A 21086-nucleotide genomic window follows, 5' to 3' on the forward strand; every position below is an offset into this window, starting at 1 on the left:
AAGGGTTTAAGCAATAATAACGTTATGTCTAAACGATGTAAAACAAATATTGACCCTGTTTATTTTTATTATATGTACGAAAAAAGGAGAATCTCACAAAGTTATGTAGTGAGATATATCACAATAATGATGACATCTCAAAATGAACTACAATGTCCTGATCAAGGAGTATTGAAAACTATTATAGAGCAAAAATTACTAATTCTAAAAGCACCCATTTCGGAGTTAATTCTATCCAATATGTTTAGTATGACAGACCTTTTTCAAATATACTCGCTTCTGATAGCTGCAACGATGTCTGCAGTATCCGGAAGGTGGAGGCGATAAACTTTCAGCGGAAATCGCTTTCAGGTTAGGGATTGTCTATAAATATGGACATATAATCCTAATATCAGACTATATATTTTTTTTAAAGCGACATAGAAGTTGGAATTAAAAAAGTAATAAAGGTGGGCTGCTGTTGGCTTATCCGCTTTACTGGAAGAATTGGCTGTAGCGTTTTGTGACAATATTTAAATCGCCCTTGACGATATGATTCCAAATAACATCTGAAAGTGAAATGAAACGGACAAGACGTTTAAGTCCGTATTAGGAGCAATGAAAGCCCGCTACTACACTGGTTCATTTCTATGGTTGCATAATGGCGACATATCTGATTTTAACTTACTTTCTTGTTGATATATATTAGCCAAGGATACGGGAATCTGTCCTCGCTCAATCCAGAACTGCTCCGGAGCCGCGTGAAGTCATGCTCGAATCAAAGACGGAAATAGTGCCAACGCCAGTCAAGGCTATATTTAAATAGCAACCTTAAAATGCGCGCACAACCAAACAGAAGTTTAGATTCCAAATCCGGCGAAATAGAAACCTGGACTAGTTGTGTGTGACAAAAATAGTAGAAACAATCGGGCGGCCATCTTGCTATGGGTGCCAAAAATTCAGTACTTGATGTTAAAGTATAGATAGAAGGGTTACATCCATCATAAAGAGCTAATATATGTACTCTACTGAGTGAATATTAGACCAAAATATTTCAAAACTAAATTTTTAGAAAAAGACAAATGTAGGGGGTGTACAGGCATTTAAAATAGACTCACTACTAAGTATTGACACCATTTAACTAGTAAGTGTTGTGACAAAGGGGGAGGCATAGTTGTATTAGATAGACATCAATACATCCTCAAGATGGAAGAAATGCTTAGTGATCAGTGTCACTATATGCCTATACAGAAAGATCCTACCAAAAGAGTACAGTCCAGTATTTTTCAGCTTACCACACAAGCTCTGAGACAACAACTTATCTGTGAAAAAGAATGGCAATTTCTTAATATTCAACAACCGAAAATGGCAGCAATATATGGAATCCCTAAAATCCATAAAGATAGTATCAACTCTCCTTACAGACCAATAGTCACCACCATTGGGTCTGTTACGGAGCCACTATCCAAATATGTGGATACCATTTTAAGACCTTATGTCTCACAGATACCTTCATATGTAAGTGACACCAGAGACATTATAAATAAGGTAGAGAATTTGCCATTCAATGCAAATGCCCATCTTATGGTCACTATGGATATAGAGGCCCTATACTCCAATATTCCAAAAACAGGAGCTATGGAAGCCGTAGCTTGGTTCGTGGATACATTTGACATTGATTGCCCTAGATCCTTTGTTTTAGATTGTCTTTCTTTGGTACTTACAGAAAACACTTTTGAATTCAACGGTTCACTTTTTAAACAAACAAAAGGAGTAAGTATGTGGGCATCTTGTGCCCCTACAGTGGCCAATATTTATATGACCCTGTATGAAACTCGTTTTGTGTACAATGAGTGAATCTGTGACATCTTGGTCCAGATATATAGACTACGTCTTTTTTATTTGGACAGCAGATCCAGATGATCTTCCAACGTTCATATCTTGGCTCAATTTGTGTGATGACAATATTTTCTTCACAGCTAACTTTAATAACAACAAAGTGGAGTTTCTGGATATACTTATCCAAAACAATATAGATCATTTAGAAGTAGATTTATACGTAAAGCCAACAGCATGCAACACTCTACTTCATTTTGAAAGTTACCATCCTCACACACAGAAGACCAGTATTCCCTTTGGACAGTTCCTGAGATTACGCAGGAATTGTACCAATGTTCAAGATTATGACAAAAGAAGAACAGAAGAGATGAAAATGAAATTCCTTGGACGAGGATATCCCAAACGTCTTATACGTGATTCATATAAGCGAGCCAGATATTTTGATAAACAACATCTATTAACATCACAGCCCAAGGCAACCAATTCCAGATTGGTTTTTGTATCTAGACATTCAACCATGAATGAAAGATTGCGTTACATTATCAATTCCAATTGGGATATTTTAAATGCAACTAGCTCTAAAAGCAATACACTTCCAAAACCCCTATATGCATATAGGAAAAATAAGAACTTAAAAGATCTCATAGTATGATCACGCATGTCTGTCAAGCCTGGTCCAAATCTAGTCCAACTCTCAATCACTGGACAACCCAGCCTTACAGGCAATTTCAAGTGCCTTTCATGTGTGGCTTGCTAATTTGCTATTGAAACAAAACAATTTTTCTTCAATAAGCTTAATTTACAGCTGAAAAGTTTGACCAATTGTAGAACAACAAATGTCATCTATTTGCTACTCTGCCCATGTAACCAGGGTTACAGAAGCGAGACAGCACGTATGATGTCCACCAGATTGACAGAACATAGGTCAACTATTCGCACATACAAAATACAAGCTCCTCTGGTTCGTCATTAAATGGAAGCCAACCATACTGTGGACCAAATACACTGGTTAATTTTGGAAAAAATATGCATCAATTCTGGCCCAGCAAGCACCAACATACGTAAATGTAGGGAAGTTTATTGGATTTTTCTATTAAATACTTACCAAAATGGAATGAATAACGAAATTCCTTGGGATCAAGCCATAAAATACAACTGTGGCTAAAACCAATGATGTTGTCAATACTTAGTAGTGAGTCTATTTTAAATGCCTGTACATCCCCTACATTTGTCTTTTTCTAAAAATTTCGTTTAGAAATATTTTGGTTTAATATTCACTCAGTAGAGTACATATATTAGCTCTTTATGATGGATGTAACCCTTCTATCTATACTTTAACATCCAGTACTGAATTTTTGGCACCCATAGCAAGATGGCCGCCCGATTGTTTCTACTATTTTTGTCACACACAAGTCCAGGTTTCTATTTCGCCGGATTTGGCATCTAAACTTCCGTTTGGTTTTGCGCGCATTTTAAGGTTGCTATTTAAATATAGCCTTGACTGGCGTTGGCACCATTTCCGTCTCTGATTCGAGCATGACTTCACGCGGCTCCGGAGCAGTTCTGGATTGAGCGAGGACAGATTCCCGTATCCCTGGCTAATATATATCAACAAGAAAGTAAGTTTAAATCAGATATGTCGCCATTATGCAACCATAGAAATGAACCAGTGTAGTAGCGGGCTTTCATTGCTCCTAATACGGACTTAAACGTCTTGTCCGTTTCATTTCACTTGCAGATGTTATTTGAAATCATATCGTCAAGGGCGATTTAAATATTGTCACAAAACGCTACAGCCAATTCTTCCAGTAAAGCGGGTAAGCCAACACCAGCCTACCTTATTACTTTTTTAATTCCAACTTCTATGTCGCTTTAAAAAGATATATAGATATTAGGGTTATATGTCCTTATTTATAGACAATCCCTAACCTGAAAGCGATTTCCGCTGAAAGTTTATCGCCTCCACCTTCCGCATACTGCAGACATCGTTGCAGCTATCAGAAGCGAGTATATTTGAAAAAGGTCTGTCATACTAAACATATTGGATAGGATTAACTCCGAAATGGGTGCTTTTAGAATTAGTAATTTTTGCTCTATAATAGTTTTCAATACTCATTAATCAGGACATTGTAGTTCATTTTGAGATGTCATCATTATTGTGATATATCTCACTACATAACATCGTGAGATTCTCCTTTTTTCGTACATATAATAAAAATAAACAGGGTCAATATTTGTTTTACATCGTTTAGACATAACGTTATTATTGCTTAAACCCTTGTTCTTTTCTTGGTCGAAATTTTTATGCAGTTGCAGACCTCAGAGAGAGTTGATACTTCAAGCATCATCCTTTTCTTGGCAATAGATCTTTTCTGAATTGCCGACCTCTCGTTTAGAGTTCATTTCTGATACAGGTATATTTTTGTATATTAGGCTAGCGATTCAGTTGTTTGCATTTTGAGTCATTACGTTCACTGTGCCCTTCTCCTATTGTGCTTTTTTAGATACGATACATTGTTGTCATATCTAAACGTCATATTTTGCTTCATTCATAAATCAGAGTATTATCTATGATAAGGTAAACTACTTGATATCTACTCCTATAGAGCTAGAAGAAATCAATATCTACTTATTTACTAATTTCTTTTTCCACCGTTTTTGATCTTCGTTTCATCTACGTATGGTTAGACAACTTGTAGGAATAGTTTTTAAGATTATGACTGTACATATATAAAAATGTGGGGTTTTTTTTATGTCACGATTGGTGAAGGCTTTTTAAGGTGCTATATATAAATCGTTACAATTTCCCCTTTTTTGATTATCATATCTGGTGACTAGTGATTTTAATCGTTTTTAATATCATAGATGCCCTATATCTTTTGTTTCTAATGGGCATGAATTATGTGATTAGGACCATTGTACAACATTGTGTGTTCATGATGGTTATCTGTATCCTATTTAGGTTTTGATGAACCACTTTTATGGCCCCCTGATGAAGGCACATAGCCGAAACGCCCGTAGGATTTCAACAGAATTCTAAGCTGTGCCATTGTTGTGTTATTTTTTTGGATTTCAACAAAATTCTAAGCCATTTCATTGTTGTGGTATTTTCTGTATTTCTGTGTAATTTATGATTTATGATCATTATAGTCACAGGAATGAAACAATGCCAATGATCCCCATTCTTGTACATATATAGATAGTTTGTGATCAATTTTGATATTCATTTATATCAAAGAAAATTAAAAAGCTAAAAAGATTTGCTATATAAACAACCATCTTTGAATAGTTTGAACTTTATTAGTTTCATTCAAGTGTTATGTCTATATGTTGTTCAGGTCCATTAATGATAATATTGTTTCCTAAATCTATGTTTCTTCACAAATGTTTAACTGCCCTGATTTAGGAATATCAATTAGGGGTACCCCATTTTCACAAATAATAGCCCCAAATTTGTCAATAACATGATCAAAAGATTTGCCCCCACATGCCATGTCCGCTCAGCTCAAAAAAACCTTCTCTTGACCCCCTCTTTTAGACTCAAGCGCACCGGCGGTGTCAGGTTCTCAACCTTGGCCCCCTCGTTTTGGACCTCTCTCCCATCTGAAATCAGTCTCTCCACCAATCTTCTTGGCTTCTGAAGTCTTTTAAAGACATGACTCTTCTGACAGGCCTAACTTTTTTCTGGGACCTGGACTCCTGCCAAATTAGCGCCATGAAACCTCCCCGGTGTACGTGCGCTCTATAAATTTCCATTGACATGACATGACAATGGTTTGTAGTATTTACTTTTATTGCCCTTATTCCCATCAGGTCTCTTGACTAATATCCAGTCACCAAATGCCCATTGTTGTTTCTTGACTCCATGGTTTACATTGTACCAGGATTTGTACTTTCCTTGATGCTAGTCTTCTTTTGCTTTACAAACATTAAGATCTATGGCTACCCTCTCAACCACACCAGTCCAACCTGGACACAGTTTAGTACAAGGGTTCCTACCGTTCAAGGATACAAATGGTGAAATCCATGTGATAATTTTGGGTGTGGTATGGAATGACCATAGCATATTTTGTGAGATTTGTTCCACTTTTTTCGCTGACCAAGGTGGAAAGGATATCTTCCAAGCAAAAAGTATGCCATATAAAAGTTCATAATGTCCTTCATGGTGGGCTGGTGCACCATCCTTTTAAAAATCAAATGAGAACGGTAATCTAATAAGACAGAAATACATTTTGTGGGTACTCCCAACTTTGATTGGACCAATGTTGTCAAGAGCCAATTTTTCCCAAGTTTTCATTTTGATGATAACCGGTGAAAAAGTATTCTTGTTACTCATAACACATTCATAACAATCCTTCACTTTTTGCTCAATTAAGTATTAATTTTTGGGAAACCAGTATGTGAACCTGACTCTGCTTTTGGTTACACTTCTGCATAAGTGACCCCGTGGGCCAGGTCCACAATCTTATTCTTAAAATCATTTGGGGGTATTAAATCATCATGTCAGAGAATCATCTCATTGTGTATGCAGAATTCATTCCAGCTTCCCAAAAGTCACTCAAGTCCTCCTTCAAATCTATACACTTCTATGGCCATCCATTGGCCATGTACTTTTTTTTCACCTGAGGATTTTGTCTTTTTCCATGCAGTCCTTCCACTCAGATTCTGAGATGGCAGAATTATGTACCTCTAATTCTGGGAAATCAAGGTGTTCATTCATCCAGTTCAATCTCATCTATGGGAAATATGGACAAGAAATCTGCAGCCACATTTTGGTTACCAGGAACATATTCTATCTTATAGAAGAAAACTTTAAGGCCTAATATCCATTTTGCAATTTGTGGCATACTATTTGAAGTTCCCTTCGTAGAATACATGAATTTTAATGGGTTGTGATCTGCATGTATTGTAAAAGGTATACCCCCTCAGATAAAACGTGTGCTTTACTGCCCAAAAGCATGCTAGAGTCTCCTTTTCAATTACTGAGTAGTTATGCTCAGCTTTGGAAAGACTTCAGGAGGCAAAAGCTATGATACTTTCTCTGCCATCAACAAAGGTTAATAGGGTGCTACCAAGCCCTTTGTTGCTCACATGCATTGTGATAATGGTTTTTCCTCTGGTGTAAATCATTTTGATTAATTTTTCCTGATTAAAATTCCACTAAAAAAGTGAACCTTTTCTTGATACTCTACATTGATTCTACATGATGTCTGTGAAGTTTAAAAAATATATATATTTAGACACTAAACCTAAGACTGATTTGAGTTCTTCCTTGTTCTCCGGATGGGGAGTCTCAGAACTGCATCTACTAGGCTTGTCTTAGGTTTAAATCTTTCCTTAGAAATAGTGTGACCAGGGTAATCTACTGAACAAACTTTCAATTCATATTTTTCTTTCATCACAATAAGTCCAGCATCTGTCAGTCTCTGTCTGTCAATGTTCTGGAACCGGCTTCCCCACTATATTCGTCTTGAGCAGGATTATCTCGGATTTAGGAGGCAATTGAAGACCTTTCTCTTCCCGTAATTTGTGGTGAGTGATTAGATGTCATATCAAGCGCTGGGATGCCCCCGGGTAGCCATGCGCTATACAAGTCTGTATTCACTCATTCATTCATTCATTCTTCAAGACCTTGCATATGGTTAGAACATGTTCTAGGGTGTTAACACCATATATTAGTATGTTATCCTGGAAGACGTTTTTAACATCCTTCAGAATTTTCTGAATAATGTTCTGGGAAGCTGCAGATACCAACCCAAATGGCATTCTACAAAACATGTTCTAGAGTCACGATGGAACTCAAGTTGGTGATATGACATTGAAAGTTAAACAACACTGAAGCAACTTGATTCACTAATTGTGCTTAGTATTTGATTGGAGGCACACAGCATATTTCTACCCACAAGCTCTCATTAAGGCTTTGTAAATCAACACATATAGATAGATCATAACCATTGTCCTAGCTAGGACTATTGGTGCCTACCATACTGAACACTCTATAGGCTAAATTACACCTAATTAAGTTAGCTTACTAAGCCCCTGTTCTAAAGGTTCAGTCCTTAGACGAGCTATTGGGCTTGGTTAATGAACAACTGGTTAGGCCCCACTTTTGAGTTTTATTTCATGCTGCAAATTGTGTAGCAAGCCTAGTGTGTCAGAGAATAGTTCCTTGAAATCATCAAAGAAACTATTATCTCCCATAGATCTGTCAACCAGTAGCACTTGATCCTTGTTTGGGTCAAAGGCAATGCCAACTTACTTCTCGTCTTGCTAACCCAATAAATTGGCTGCTTTTTTTTTTTTACATCATACACTTTTCCATACATGGACTGCTCTTTCAATGTTATGCATATTTTAGCAACTCCATCAAAAGCAGAGGTCTTCAAACTAGAGGGTGCGCCCCCTGTCCACCCCCCCCACAATAATGCCTGGGTGGGGGGGGCGGTGAGGCACCAGTTTCTGGCCAAAAGAAGCATTATGCTGATAACAGTGCTTTGGTTTAAGCTGAAAAAAATGAGCGGCAGTAAGCCACTAACATGTTTTGTCATTTATATCCTAGCTGGGATTATGCATCATAAGGTACTCCAGATATTCTTCAAAACCGCCACTTCTTATATTTACACCGGGATATTTGGGCACATTAGTAAGGCCTGCCTGACTAGAATAGTATGTTTGGCAATGATGCATTTTTTAAAACAGCAACGGAACTTACCTGAATGTTTAAAATAATTCTAGAAATATTTAAACATTGGCAATTGAATATAATTGTGAAAAATTCGGAGATGGGATGATTTTTTTTTTGTCCTGGGTGCGGGGAGCACGGCATTAAAAAGTATGACCACTGCTCTGGACAAATAGGGTCTCTATTGTATCCAGTAGGTGCAATATCAGGTGCTTCCAATTTTATTTTGTCATGGTTTAGAATCGTTTTGAAAATGTTACTATTAACTAATGTATATGGGGAAAATTAATCTGCATACATTAATACCGCATTTCCATTTAAATACACCTTGCATTTAGGATATTCAGAGACACGGATTTATCTTGTCACTCAAATGAAAAATATATTTTTTCTTAATTTCAACATCACTAGCAGTTGAATTTCGTTCATAAAACTTTATTTCGCCACGGTTGGCCATAAAAGCACAATTTATAAATAATATTTTTTTAAATGAATAAAATACAGTAAATAGAGAACAAGACAAAGGATTTACATTCCACGCACTGGGAGAACTTCCCCAGGCATCAGCCATCTTATAGAGCAGAACAAAGTGCTTGTGCTTAGGAGGATGGTTCCAGTAGTGGTTTGCTCCATACAGGTTTAAAAGTTGTGGTACACATAAAGGTAATGACTTAAAAAGAAGGGCATGTATGCCTCCAGATAACAGACCGTGCATAAATAAGACCACAGGCAATCGGGGGAAATTGCACATTCCGGGACAGGCGTGTTAGGTAATAATACTAGTACAAATATCTCCATAGCAGCTACATAAATAGAAATTGGTGCAAAAACATCTGGTAAATCATATCAAGGGCAGTTGTCATTCCTATTTAGAGACTTGTTCAAGATGGCTCTACACGTGCACCACATAGCGAGTAAAAAGCGTGAAATTGAAAAGACAATGGGCATACGTGTGTCAGATTTCAAAATCATGTACACGCTACGACAATGTCTCAACCCCAAGTTCCTACCTGTATCCTTGGCAGAAAAATATCACATGGAGATCAGTCTCATCTACGTTAAGGCACGCTGGACACTCTGCATTTGTGTGACCCTCCCACTTCTTTGTGAATGAATGAACGCAGCGGAAGGACTCCATACCTAAATTGTAGATAAAGCTTCTTAGACAGGAGCGGCTGTATGTCGTCCAACACTGGTTCTAGAATATATATGGATTTAACTTCCAGGAACTCAGCCGTCAATCTTCCCACTGAGGATCGCATCTCAAGCTGGGAGAGGTTATATTCTCTGTAGCTCTCAATCAGAGTTTTTCTGGAAGTTGTTTTTGAATTTCCATTTTTATTGCACTCTCCTTGCAAACTCTTGTGAAAGGCCCTCTCTTGTTACATTTTCTTCAAATAGAACTTTTTGCCTGACATACAGCATTGTTAGCAAGGTGATTCCTGCTGCCTCACCTAAAACATTTTAGTTTGCTTGTGTCCGTGTTAGTTTTGGGCTTTTAAGTACATCATCTTTAATGTTCTTGTTTATCCATTTTAATTTCAGCAACTGTTTCTGAGGGAATATCCATTTCTTTTACACATTGAGCAGCATGCTCCACAGATTAAGCAACTTCCATTGCATCTTTTAAGGGTGGATTTTTAGGCAACAATTTCTCTTCAATACGAGGATTATTAGTGCACCTGACCAATTAATCCTTGATAAGAGTTAATATCACAGTTTCAATTGCCCTCGCAGTACATCAACATATTTGGTCACACTCGTTTGTCTCACATTCTGCTAAATAATTTGTGTTCTAATGCAATATTAATTTGCCCCAAATTGTAGGGCAGATTTCAGAAGCATTACCTTGTATACATCTCCACTCCTTCTACAACTTCTAGTGACCCAGTAAGTTCAGGTAAAGTTTCATACATTTTTCTCCCTTGGATCCCTATTTTATGTAAAATAATGTGTTGCTTCCTTACAGGACTGAAACTCTCTCCCCTACTTGCAATAATATATGACTCAAACAACTTAACCCATTTCCTCCAGGGTAGACAATATTAACCTACATCTTTTGGTGGCAGTTAGTTCATGTTAGCTACTGTCATGCGGAGTTGTAGCACATTAAAAAAAGTACATGGAAGATGTATAAATGTATGTGCATACTGCTTAATTCCTTTCCTTACTTATAAATGATACATTTGCTAGAGTGTATTCATTACATAGTATATGAAACAGCAAAACATTTACTATATAAAGATTGGAAGCAAAGGATGAATTGTCACTCTTTAGTGTGGAGATGCCGTTTTCTCAATTGGTGTGTGTCTCACCAGATCGGTCATCATCACATGCTAATATTTTAAGGTGTGCGTATCACCATTTAGAAATGAATTTATTATGCTATTGTTCAGTATTTTGTACCATCTACAAATATACCTTTCCAAGTACAAATTACACTCTGTAAGAGGCAGGTGTCAGTGTCAAACCTGAAGTCTGTTGAGCAGAACTGTATTTCAAAATTCTGAAAAATTATTTTACCTGCCTATGTAGTTGCATTTCTATGTCTTTCCAACTATCTGGAGTGCTGATAATTCCATCACAATCAGCTGAAATTATTCACAGTTCAGCTCCATCGTGCACCGAGGAGGAAGAGCTTGAAGATATATTTTCTCCAGTAAGGCGTTATCAAGTATGGTATCACCTGTTAACCTCTACAAAGAAATCGTAGGGGCATTGACTGTGTGCTGAGTCCCACAGAGAGGCGTGTGTTCTCCTACATACCGGCTCACAGACATCTCACTGGAACTTTGCTATTTCTTCACCCACAGCAATCCTGAGTTGAGTAACTGGAAGATTTTATCTGTTCAGTGTTGTTGTAAAAAGGTTGCGTAAAATGACACTTTTATTCATGCAGTACTCCCTTTCTTTTAAAGTTTCTTTTAAAGGTAGATTTTGAAGTATAGTAATATGATGCGGAGGATAACAGCAAGGGGTGAAGATGAAAATGCTGTCCCCTTCCCAGCAAAATCTCATGACCAGCAAAATAATTACTCAAAGCCTTCAACTTTACTGTAAGCTTTATTTCATCTTCAAGGCTCTCCACCTCAGGCAACACGTATCTAAGGTAAACCATTCAAGCTCCAACATTCTTAACTGAACAGTCACTCATACCAAAATAGGGGAAGGAGGGGAGAAGAGCAGGGATATACTATTGTTGAAGTATATACATCATGATAAAGCATTATTTGATATAGCAAAGTGAAAAGCTACTAAGAGCCAAAGATGAAACATCCATCTCTATCTTAAACAATTATTAACTGTAGTAAGAAATAGAAGTTGTTTGTGGTCAGAACAGGTTGTATGTTGGCATTCGCATATGGATAGTATCTGTTTTCACAGAAATAGCACCCCTAAATCAGCTTTCTGGTGACCTTTTGGCCCTTTAGAGCCATACTATACATAATTAGTTATGTACCTTTATATTTGAAATTGAAAAAACATTAAAGATTTATTAGCAGTATTTACGCTATCTGCAAATTATGTATTATGTACGTGAAGCAAATTTGTGGAAAGACAATTGCTTTAATTCCTCTGCACCTATACATAGGCCATGAAAGATCAAATGTATTTGCCTATTGTGGCATTCTCTACATGCAATACCAAAGTGCCTCATTTTGTACAAAATTATGTAACATTTCCAAGGAATGATACTTACCGAGCAAGCAGCATTATAGGGAATGCCTTGGTATGAGGCTTTGAAAACTCCACCGTTATTTGCAAAGCCTCCTGCTTGTTCTCTGGCAATGCAATAAAGTGGTGAAAGTTCACTTTATCACGAATCAGTGAATGCAAGGTATAGTTTGGGTTTGTTGTCTGTAAAACAAATAAAAGACCACTAACAACATTCTTCACCTAAGTATTTAACAGACAGAATCAACCTTGCAGTCACAAACTAATTACATGCTTTTGATATATTTTTCATTGATGTGTGTTTCTGAGCCCACATTATTACACTTGTGAGTCATCAAATGTGCAAGGTTGTCATTCCGATGTAATAGGACACTTGTGTACTTACGTTGTGGTTCTTCACTTCAAAGTCTATCTTTATTGGTGACCTAAGACCACGCACATTAATCTTCCTTTTGCTCGTGCAGTTATAGAAACTGAGATCCACCATGTCTCCAACAATCTTTGAAAAAATAACATTCATACGCAGATTATTTATGTTCTGGTTATTCCATGAACAGTATTAAACTAGTATCAGTTAAGCAACAAATATATTTTTTACCATAAACATGCCTTTTTGAGTTCCATAAACTAACATGAGCCATGATGAGCATAAAAGAAAGCACAAAAAGGTATTCTACCAAAAAGGATATGGATTTGTGCCTTTGTTTCTCCTACTTTTTCGATGTAGAAAAGGTGATACTAATTCAGGTTTTGTATGACTGGATTCATAGGTCCACTCATAACACTCATTTAGGTATTCAAAAAGGTCAAAAAATATGAAAATAAATGTTAGACCCACTTTTGTAGATCACAGATTTACCTGCAAAGGATCACGTGGCACTATTGTTATTGTTACCCAACTCAATGGTACGCATTTGATCAACTTTACAGTGAGAAAATGCTCAATAGATCTGAAAAGCATAGGAACCCACTACCATGAGGCTAAAGGCTGATCCCTGAGGTGGATGCATAAGTCCATGGAACTACAGATCCATCATAATCTCCTTTAAAACTCTCTAATCAAATTTTACAAATGTAAATTTGCTGCATACATTTTCATTATTGTTATCCTGTACACCGGATTGGGGTTTATCATTTGATGGGTGGTGCACCAAGTCCAAACATTTAAAATAATTTTTATTTCACGTAGGGAGCATGCAAAGGCCATTATCTAAACTGGCATAAATATACATACAATCAACGCCTACAATGCACTGAGTTTATATTACAGTTTTTCACATCTATGAAAGTGATATGTTCAGAATGTTATATATCCATGCCACAGGAAATGGCACAACATGTTATCTCTGAAAGGTGGGTTTGTGATCTTATGAATGGTAAAATCATGCTGCTTAGACTTGAACATAAGGAGATCGCCAGTTTTTTTTTGCATCTTGTACCTGGACATGAGTTTTCCTTGGGAAGTATGGGCTCCTCCTGAAATTGATGATCTGGCTGATGTAGCACATGCTGCCTGATCCAGTCTTATCAGTGATTTGCTTGTCTACTGCATCTGGCAGGTAAAACCTCGTGTGATTCACACCATGGACAATGTTTTGGAAGCTGCGATGAAGGGTGGTCTGGATTTCCATCACCTTTGTACTAGCATAGAAATGAAGTTCGTCACTCAGTGACACATATTTCTGAAATGAAACCAAACAATCTAATCAATATGCCATCGGTGTGTCAAAGAATAGCGTCATATATGTAAACAAAATTATCAAGGAGTCTAGGTTCCGTATGCACTCTTCCAGTGGAAAGATTAATTTATATCAAGAATGGAACTAGGCCTTGGGTTAGTCTGTTGTGACGTGAAGGTTTGAGGCATTATCCAAATTGTTGGTGGAAGCAACTGTCATCCCTTTTCATTGCACCACTACTATAGAACAGTGCAAAAATCTCAATGAGCTGATCTCCAATATGTGAAAATTAAAGTGATTATGTTAACCTTCTAACCACCAATGTGACAAAATGTGCCAAAAGCCACATCTGAGTTAATGATAAAACAGAAAAAGATCCCATAGTTATACTATTCCATAAGTAGGATACCAATCAGGAATACCGTGTAATGTGTTACATGACCCATTAGAAATGGATCAGATGGTATATATGCCTATCTTTTTTACTGTCCACCGTGACAGAATATTTCCAACACTGTTGAAAAAATGCAAAAATGGTATAACAGAAATACCCAACTATGTCATGGAATATACTATCACTGTGCCACAGAATTAGTTCATCATGGTGCCAGTATAACTGTGCCATAGATTATGCTCATCATTGCACTAGTGCATGTTCCACTTCAGGCAAGAATTAGACTGCTCACTTGGACCAGAAAAATCATACAATAATTTGCCACATAATATGCCTACCATGCCAGGAAATTTACCAAGTGTTACATAGACAATTCCCCGTGTTACATTACAAATTACTCCATTTCAATACTTGCAGTAAAGTTACACATGGTGCATTGATCGAATTGATTCAATCCAAATTGGGAGTAGAGATATATATTTTATTCTCATGAACATTACTCTATCCCAGAGTGGCCCCAGTCCAGCAAGAATATTTTCTAAGAACACAAAAGCAGCTGTACTATTGTTATCCTCTCCATAATCTTACTGCTAAGCATGAGCTGAAGAGCAGGGCTGTAGGTTCTCAGCTACGCAGGGTCTTTATAAGGTTTACTATTAGAATGTGAATGGTAGTTTTTTAAAACTGATGTGAGTGATATCTGCCTCTCTGGACACAAAGACCATTGAAGCAATCACTGAAGCAAAAAGGACTGGAGATTGTTTCAGTAGATAACCCAAGGATGGAAACATTGAGCAAAAGGTTACATTTAGATTTCCTAAGATATGTGCATTTTCCTGTAAGGATGCCGACTTGAAAGAGTAGCAGGGCAAGCATTACACACTTGAATCTCTGTCAGCTTTGAGTTGCTGGATGGAATTGCTTATTTTTCATCTTGTTCTTGTAATAAGAAGATATTCTTACACAATGTGACTGTGGGGTTGTAGATTTAGAGTGACAATGTCCCATTATGTTGATTAGTTTCTGATGATTGTGTTTTAGTGTATACCATAACAGGGTGTTATACCTACATATTCCAAATGAATGAATGAAAGATATTATCAAGCGGAACTAATGCCCGTAGGCATCTTGACGCAATGTGACATCAAGTAAGGTTTAACTCGGATTTCATCATCCTAATTTGGTTGATTGAACAGCCATGTTTTTAGAAGTTTTCAAAAAGCGGAAAGAGATGATGTTATTTTCAGTTCATAAGAAAGACTGTTCCAGTGTAGAGCCGTAGATCTGAGAAAGCTTCCGCCCTAGGAGGAGCATTTGTAAGCTGTGACCACTAGTTACCTTGTGGAACTGGAATGCAGAGTTCTGCTAGGAATATACCATCTGAGATTTTTTTTTTAAAGTAGGATTGTGCCTGGTCTTATAGGCCAGGCACAATGCTTTGAAAGTGATGCGATCCCTGACTGGGAGCCAGTGAAGTTGCCTAATGGGTGTTTTAGCCATTGGAAATTTTGGACTCTTAAAGAGGAACTGAGCAGAGGAGTTCTGGAGAGTTTGTAATTTCTTTAGCAACTCTTGGGCAGATCTAGATACAGGCTATTACAGTAGTCAAGTTGTGCTAACACGAATGCAATGACTATTGTTTTTAAAAGATCGAAAGGCAAACATTTACAATTTTCTTAATCACTCTGAGAGCATGAAAGGAGGCTAAGGTAACCTTACTTACTTGGTCTTTGCATTTAAAGACCCGGTCTATCATCACCCCCAGATTTTTGACTTTCAAGGCATAGAACCTAACTCGGAAGGCCACCAGTCTGGAGACTAAAAAGACGGGTTATTGCAGAACAGGATGACTTCTGTTTTTGTAGAGTTTAGTTTTTGGCTATTGCAGTCCATCCACTTGCTTACCGCACTCATGCAGTTTCTGAATATGCTGCTGGAATGAACATTGTTTTTTGCAGGGGAGACTATAATTTGTTATTCAATGTGACAACTGGGGAGAGGTCTTATTTCTTGGACAACTCTTCTGCACTCTGAGTGGTAAGTGTGCATGAAAATGACCCAAGTGATGATTTATTCAGCAGCACTTGACCTTAGTAAATCTCCCTTTGGGATGTTTTCTCTCTCTTTCTTGTGTGCTGCACTTGTCCAAATGAACATCCCATAAAGCTGTGCAACATTCCTCAGAGGATGATTGATAAACAAACTGACTGGAGAGGTGGCAGTGTTGCCATGGGTGGACTGTTGCCTTACTGCTATTATTCTATTATCTTAATTAACGTGTGTGTTTAAAGTTATTTAATTAGTTGTGTCATCTCTATATTTTGGTAAGATTGTATCAAAGTAGACAGACACTATTGTGTTGCTTTTTAAAGTCTGTTGTGCTGTAATGTGTTAATCGCGGTGCAAGACAAATCGACTTGTGATGTCTGGTTAATCAGGAATCTCACCTGTAGCACAGAGCAGTGTTCACTGTGGGAGTCAGGCAGCAGAGCACATCACATACTTTCCTTTGTGTGTTGCTGCATTGGAGGCCATTCTAAATTCATTGGTAAGCAGAAATAGGAGATGGCCATGGAAGGAGGAGCAACAGCTTCAGGCCTCTGGCGTGAAGCAGGCGGCAATGCTAACTTATTAACCCCTTCAGCGCTGGGCGAATTCCGCCGCGGTGCTGAAGGGTTCGAGCGCGGGCGGGCTCATGACGGAACGGTTCCGTCATGAGCACAGCTCAACCGTGGCTCATGACGGAACCGTTCCGTCATGAGCATGGAAGGGGTTAAATGAGTAACACCCATTGGGAGTAGCCACTAACCAGCCACGGATGTGATGGTAAGAGCGGTGGGGCGGTAGGGCCGGGGGGGGGATTTTGACAGATGATGACGATGGAAAATTGAACAAATAATTTTCCTTTGTCATAGTCTGTCAAACTCTTCCCCCCCCCCCCCACATGGCCCCTACCTGCACGGGCCATGGCTGCCACTAACCAGAACCTCACCTCTCAAAGACTATCTATAGATAATGAAAGAGGAATAATGAGCAGTGTGTTAAGTATAAATATATATATATATATATATATATATATATATATATATATATATATATATATATATATATATATATATATATATATATATATATATATATTGTGTTATGTGCAGGGCACATAACAGAATAAAATAACAGCACCAGCAATTTTGGGTCCGCTTCATCTCTATCCTGGCCTATGGGAGTGTGTATGAGATGAGTAATATGGAGATATATATATATATATATATATATATATATATATCTCCAAACCATACAATTCACAAATAATGCACAGATGTCAATACTCCCAAGCGTGATGGTGTTCATTTGTGGCAGCAAAGCAAACAAACACACCGCTTTTCAGCCGTAAGGTCTTGTTCACGGGTGGGGCGCTATGGTGCATATACAGTATAAGAATAATATATACATTATTGACAGCCACAAGTGTTCCAGGGATTCTGCCCAAAAACCGAACTATGCGTAGGATTATGGGACCTAGGGGCATAGGGACTGAGTCATCTTACAACCTTAGGACCCATGAGCCTAGGAACGACTTGCTCTCCTACTCACTCACAGAGAAGCAAGTGATTAGACACCCCAGAACACAACAGACACAAACAGGTTTAAAATGTTTATTTGAACTAACATGCTCTAATATGCAGTATGCTTGCCACAACAGGCAGAACATGCATAATACAAATATAGTCAGCATAGCAGCTAGTCCATAAATCATGAAAGGAGATGTCATCATGAAAAAACAATGTAGCCCAAACTTCCGCCCATTGCTTAGAAGATGTATTATTATATATTAGAAGATCTCTGGGCTTTGTCTGCAGACCCCATACCTTAGCCTATAGAAAGTAGATCAACATCATAGGTTCTGTATTGATCTTCTCCCTGGAAAGGTCGCTCTCCAAGTGTGTGCTCCCTATTTCTGTATCCCAATAAGGCCAAAGTACGTTGTCCCAAACAACAGCTGCATCGGTATGTTTTTTCTAGGTGCCAAGGTCTTGCCAGAACAAAATAACAAGAGGCATTGTTGTCCGACCTTGCTCACAATGTTCAGGCAAAATCCCAGGAATCTGCAGAGTGTGAACACAGTGTTGGGCTCTCATGTGAAAGACGGCAATAGAGGCCGTTGCAAAAATAAAGGCTTATAGTAACATGCGCAAAGCAGCGGGCACTCTGCAGCATGCTCATGCTAACTTAGTGAAGACAACATTGTCCCGATGGGCCATGTGACTCCCTCCCCTTGGTCAGGTCGTTAGCTCCGGGCTAAAACAAAAGTCAGAGGTAAGCAGAAGCAAAACGTCTCGATGTGAGGCCAAAGAGCCTTTCAAATCCCTGGTAGAATTTTAAAGTCTATAAAGGAAGTGTGGGAGGGCAGGTCGGATAATCAGACGAGGAGGCTGTATATAGTGGGATACTCGGCGGGTTTTAGTTGAAATAACAGGATTTGGGCCACTCGAAGTTTTTATAGGGTTGTTGACTGTCCCCTCGGGCTCTTCTGTTTTGTCTGGTCCTCCTGCTGATGGTTCTTCCCTTCGGACTACTCCTGGTTCGTCTTCGGGTGTCCCGTCCCCTGGTTGTTCTCCTGGACCAACGGTTGTCCCACGGAGGCTCATAGGAGAGAGGAAAATAAGGAACCGTCAGATACTCATAATAGATATGCCACGGTTTTTAGACCACCGTCACTGCACCACCGTGTTTGAAGGTGAATTCCACTAAAAGTCAGGGGGGGGGGGGGGCCAAAGGAAAAAGTGATCACGAGTGAGGTACAGGAAGGGGAATCGGGGTTGGAGGGTTGGTTGGGGTGTGCAAACGTGACTGGAAGTGCCCGCTACTCCTCTGGAGCCTTCCTCCTCCCTACAACTACTACTTTCCTAAGTCAATTTTCAAAGGGTGAATACCTGGCGAGTGCAGACCTACTTAAATAATTCTCAGTGTCGGCATACAATCCCTCCCTTCATACCACGTCCCTCCCGCCACCCGCTCTCCGTTCACCCACGCTCGGGGTTACTCACAGGCTCCGCCGTAACTCTCCTGAGTTGCGGCCGCTCTCCAGCCTCCTCCGGTGGGGACCACCACTCCTCGGACCACTTCTCGTCCTCTTCGGGATTTTCGTTGCCTTCGGTCTTCGTCCCGACTCGTTCTCCGTCCTCACATCCTACGTCTTCTTCTCTTCCGCTTCTCGATTCCTTCCGTCCACTCTCTCCTCGATCTGGCGTCTCTCGTCCCTTTTCTCTTCCGGGTCCTCAGGGCTTCCGAGGTTAGCCCCTCCCCTTACCACGCCCTCAATGGCGACGGTCTGTTCCGTGTAGAGGACAAGGGGGGGAGGTTATCCTTTCCGTCGCCGTTGCAAAGGACCTTTGGGGTCGGTTGGCGACTCTCCCGGCTCCCCCGGACCTGTGTATATGGCGGACCCCAGAAAGTGAGTGGCGCTGGGGACCCGGTCCCTTCACACAGGAAGCCAAAGGGGTATCCAAAATTATATCCATTCACAGCGTATCTTCAGAGCCAAAAATTGTGCTGGAAAAGTGGAATGCCATGAGCTCCAATAGGTTGTCTGAACCGTCAATAGTAAAAAGGTATGCCATCCAATTAAGCAATTCGACTGAGCACACATGCTCCTCATAACCAGTGGCTGTCAGGAGCATATCAGGGCAACCTGCTTTAACTTCGATGAAACTCTTATCCAAGAGGCACTGTGCATGAGCACAGGCGTTCAAGTTTGCTGTTGGCCCAAGTATAGGATCGCACACCAGGCGCCTACCCACGGAACAGTCCAGGTCATGGGCCAGCAACAGACCCATCAACAGTTCATAATCCAGGGCAGCATGTGACATATTGGAGAGGCAGATATCCAGGGCCCGTTGAAAAGGGCACCGGAGGCAGTAGAACACAGGTTGCATGCAGGTAAAGTAGGCATAACGGAAGGTCACCCAATAATCGATGTTAAGAGCTTCCAATCGCATTAAATCAAAAAGCTGCTGCATCCAATCTCAGTACAGCTGCAACTGGGCCCAGCTTGCCAGCACCAGAGGTCGAGCAGCCATTACTGAGCAGCAGTAGAAGTACAAGTATGCCGTAAACCAAGAGGTGGAGCAGGGGAAAACCCTCCAAAGGCACTGGAAAAAATTGAATGGATAAATGCTGGGATTACTCCAAAAATAATCTGAAAGAAGGTGACAAGGCAGGATTCCACAAGTTTAAATAAGTGAGCCAGGCCCTCCGTATCAGACGCAACAAATATTTGGTGAACTAATTCTCCAAAATGTAGGGGGAGATTTGTGTTTAGCAGTGACTGAATCTCACTCGAGGTTCTCGCCACCTGCAATTCGAAGGTCTCACAAGCTGATGTGAGAGACACTTCTAGTTGAAACAATAGCGCTTTTAGTCTGCTTAGCTTATTGAAATCTGTTTTCAAAGGTGGAATGGAAGGCCACAGCGAACTATCTACAATCCCGTGTGGGGGGGAAGAGAACATTGCTGCAACATGTAACACGTTGTCAAACTGTTACTATATACAGGATGCCTGCCCATAAGCCGCAGCTGTTGTGGTTATTCAGGATAAGATAACTGCCGTTAGAAAGCAGAGTCAGTGTGGGAATAACTGGTGTCCCTTTTAAAAAACAAGCCAAATTAGGGGCCGAAAGGTTGCAAGCACCATGTAGTTTCACTTGGTTACAGACTAGGGAGTGTCCTACCATTGAATCACAATCCTCACCTGTAAGGAAGACTTCCTTATCTGCTCGTTGACAATAGAACACAAAAGGCAAGGACCATAATTCATGAACATAGCTACTCCCAGGGG

The 21086-nt window shown here is 39.4% G+C and overlaps 1 protein-coding gene across 1 annotated transcript in view; it reads right to left on the bottom strand.

Moving 5' to 3' along the window:
- Window positions 1-21086, bottom strand: part of PKD1L1 (polycystin 1 like 1, transient receptor potential channel interacting) — a 1386277-nt gene that overhangs the window by 535415 nt on the left and 829776 nt on the right. The window contains exons 35-37 of the mRNA XM_085607392.1: window positions 13615-13857; window positions 12561-12674; window positions 12201-12358 (exon numbers count right to left, since the gene is read on the bottom strand). Coding sequence (XP_085463518.1) covers window positions 12201-12358; window positions 12561-12674; window positions 13615-13857 — 515 coding nt within the window. The remainder of the gene's footprint in view (window positions 1-12200; window positions 12359-12560; window positions 12675-13614; window positions 13858-21086) is intronic.

This window comes from Triturus cristatus, chromosome 5_2 (assembly GCF_964204655.1).
Source record: "Triturus cristatus chromosome 5_2, aTriCri1.1, whole genome shotgun sequence".
In the NCBI taxonomy this organism is placed as follows: Eukaryota; Metazoa; Chordata; class Amphibia; order Caudata; family Salamandridae; genus Triturus; species Triturus cristatus.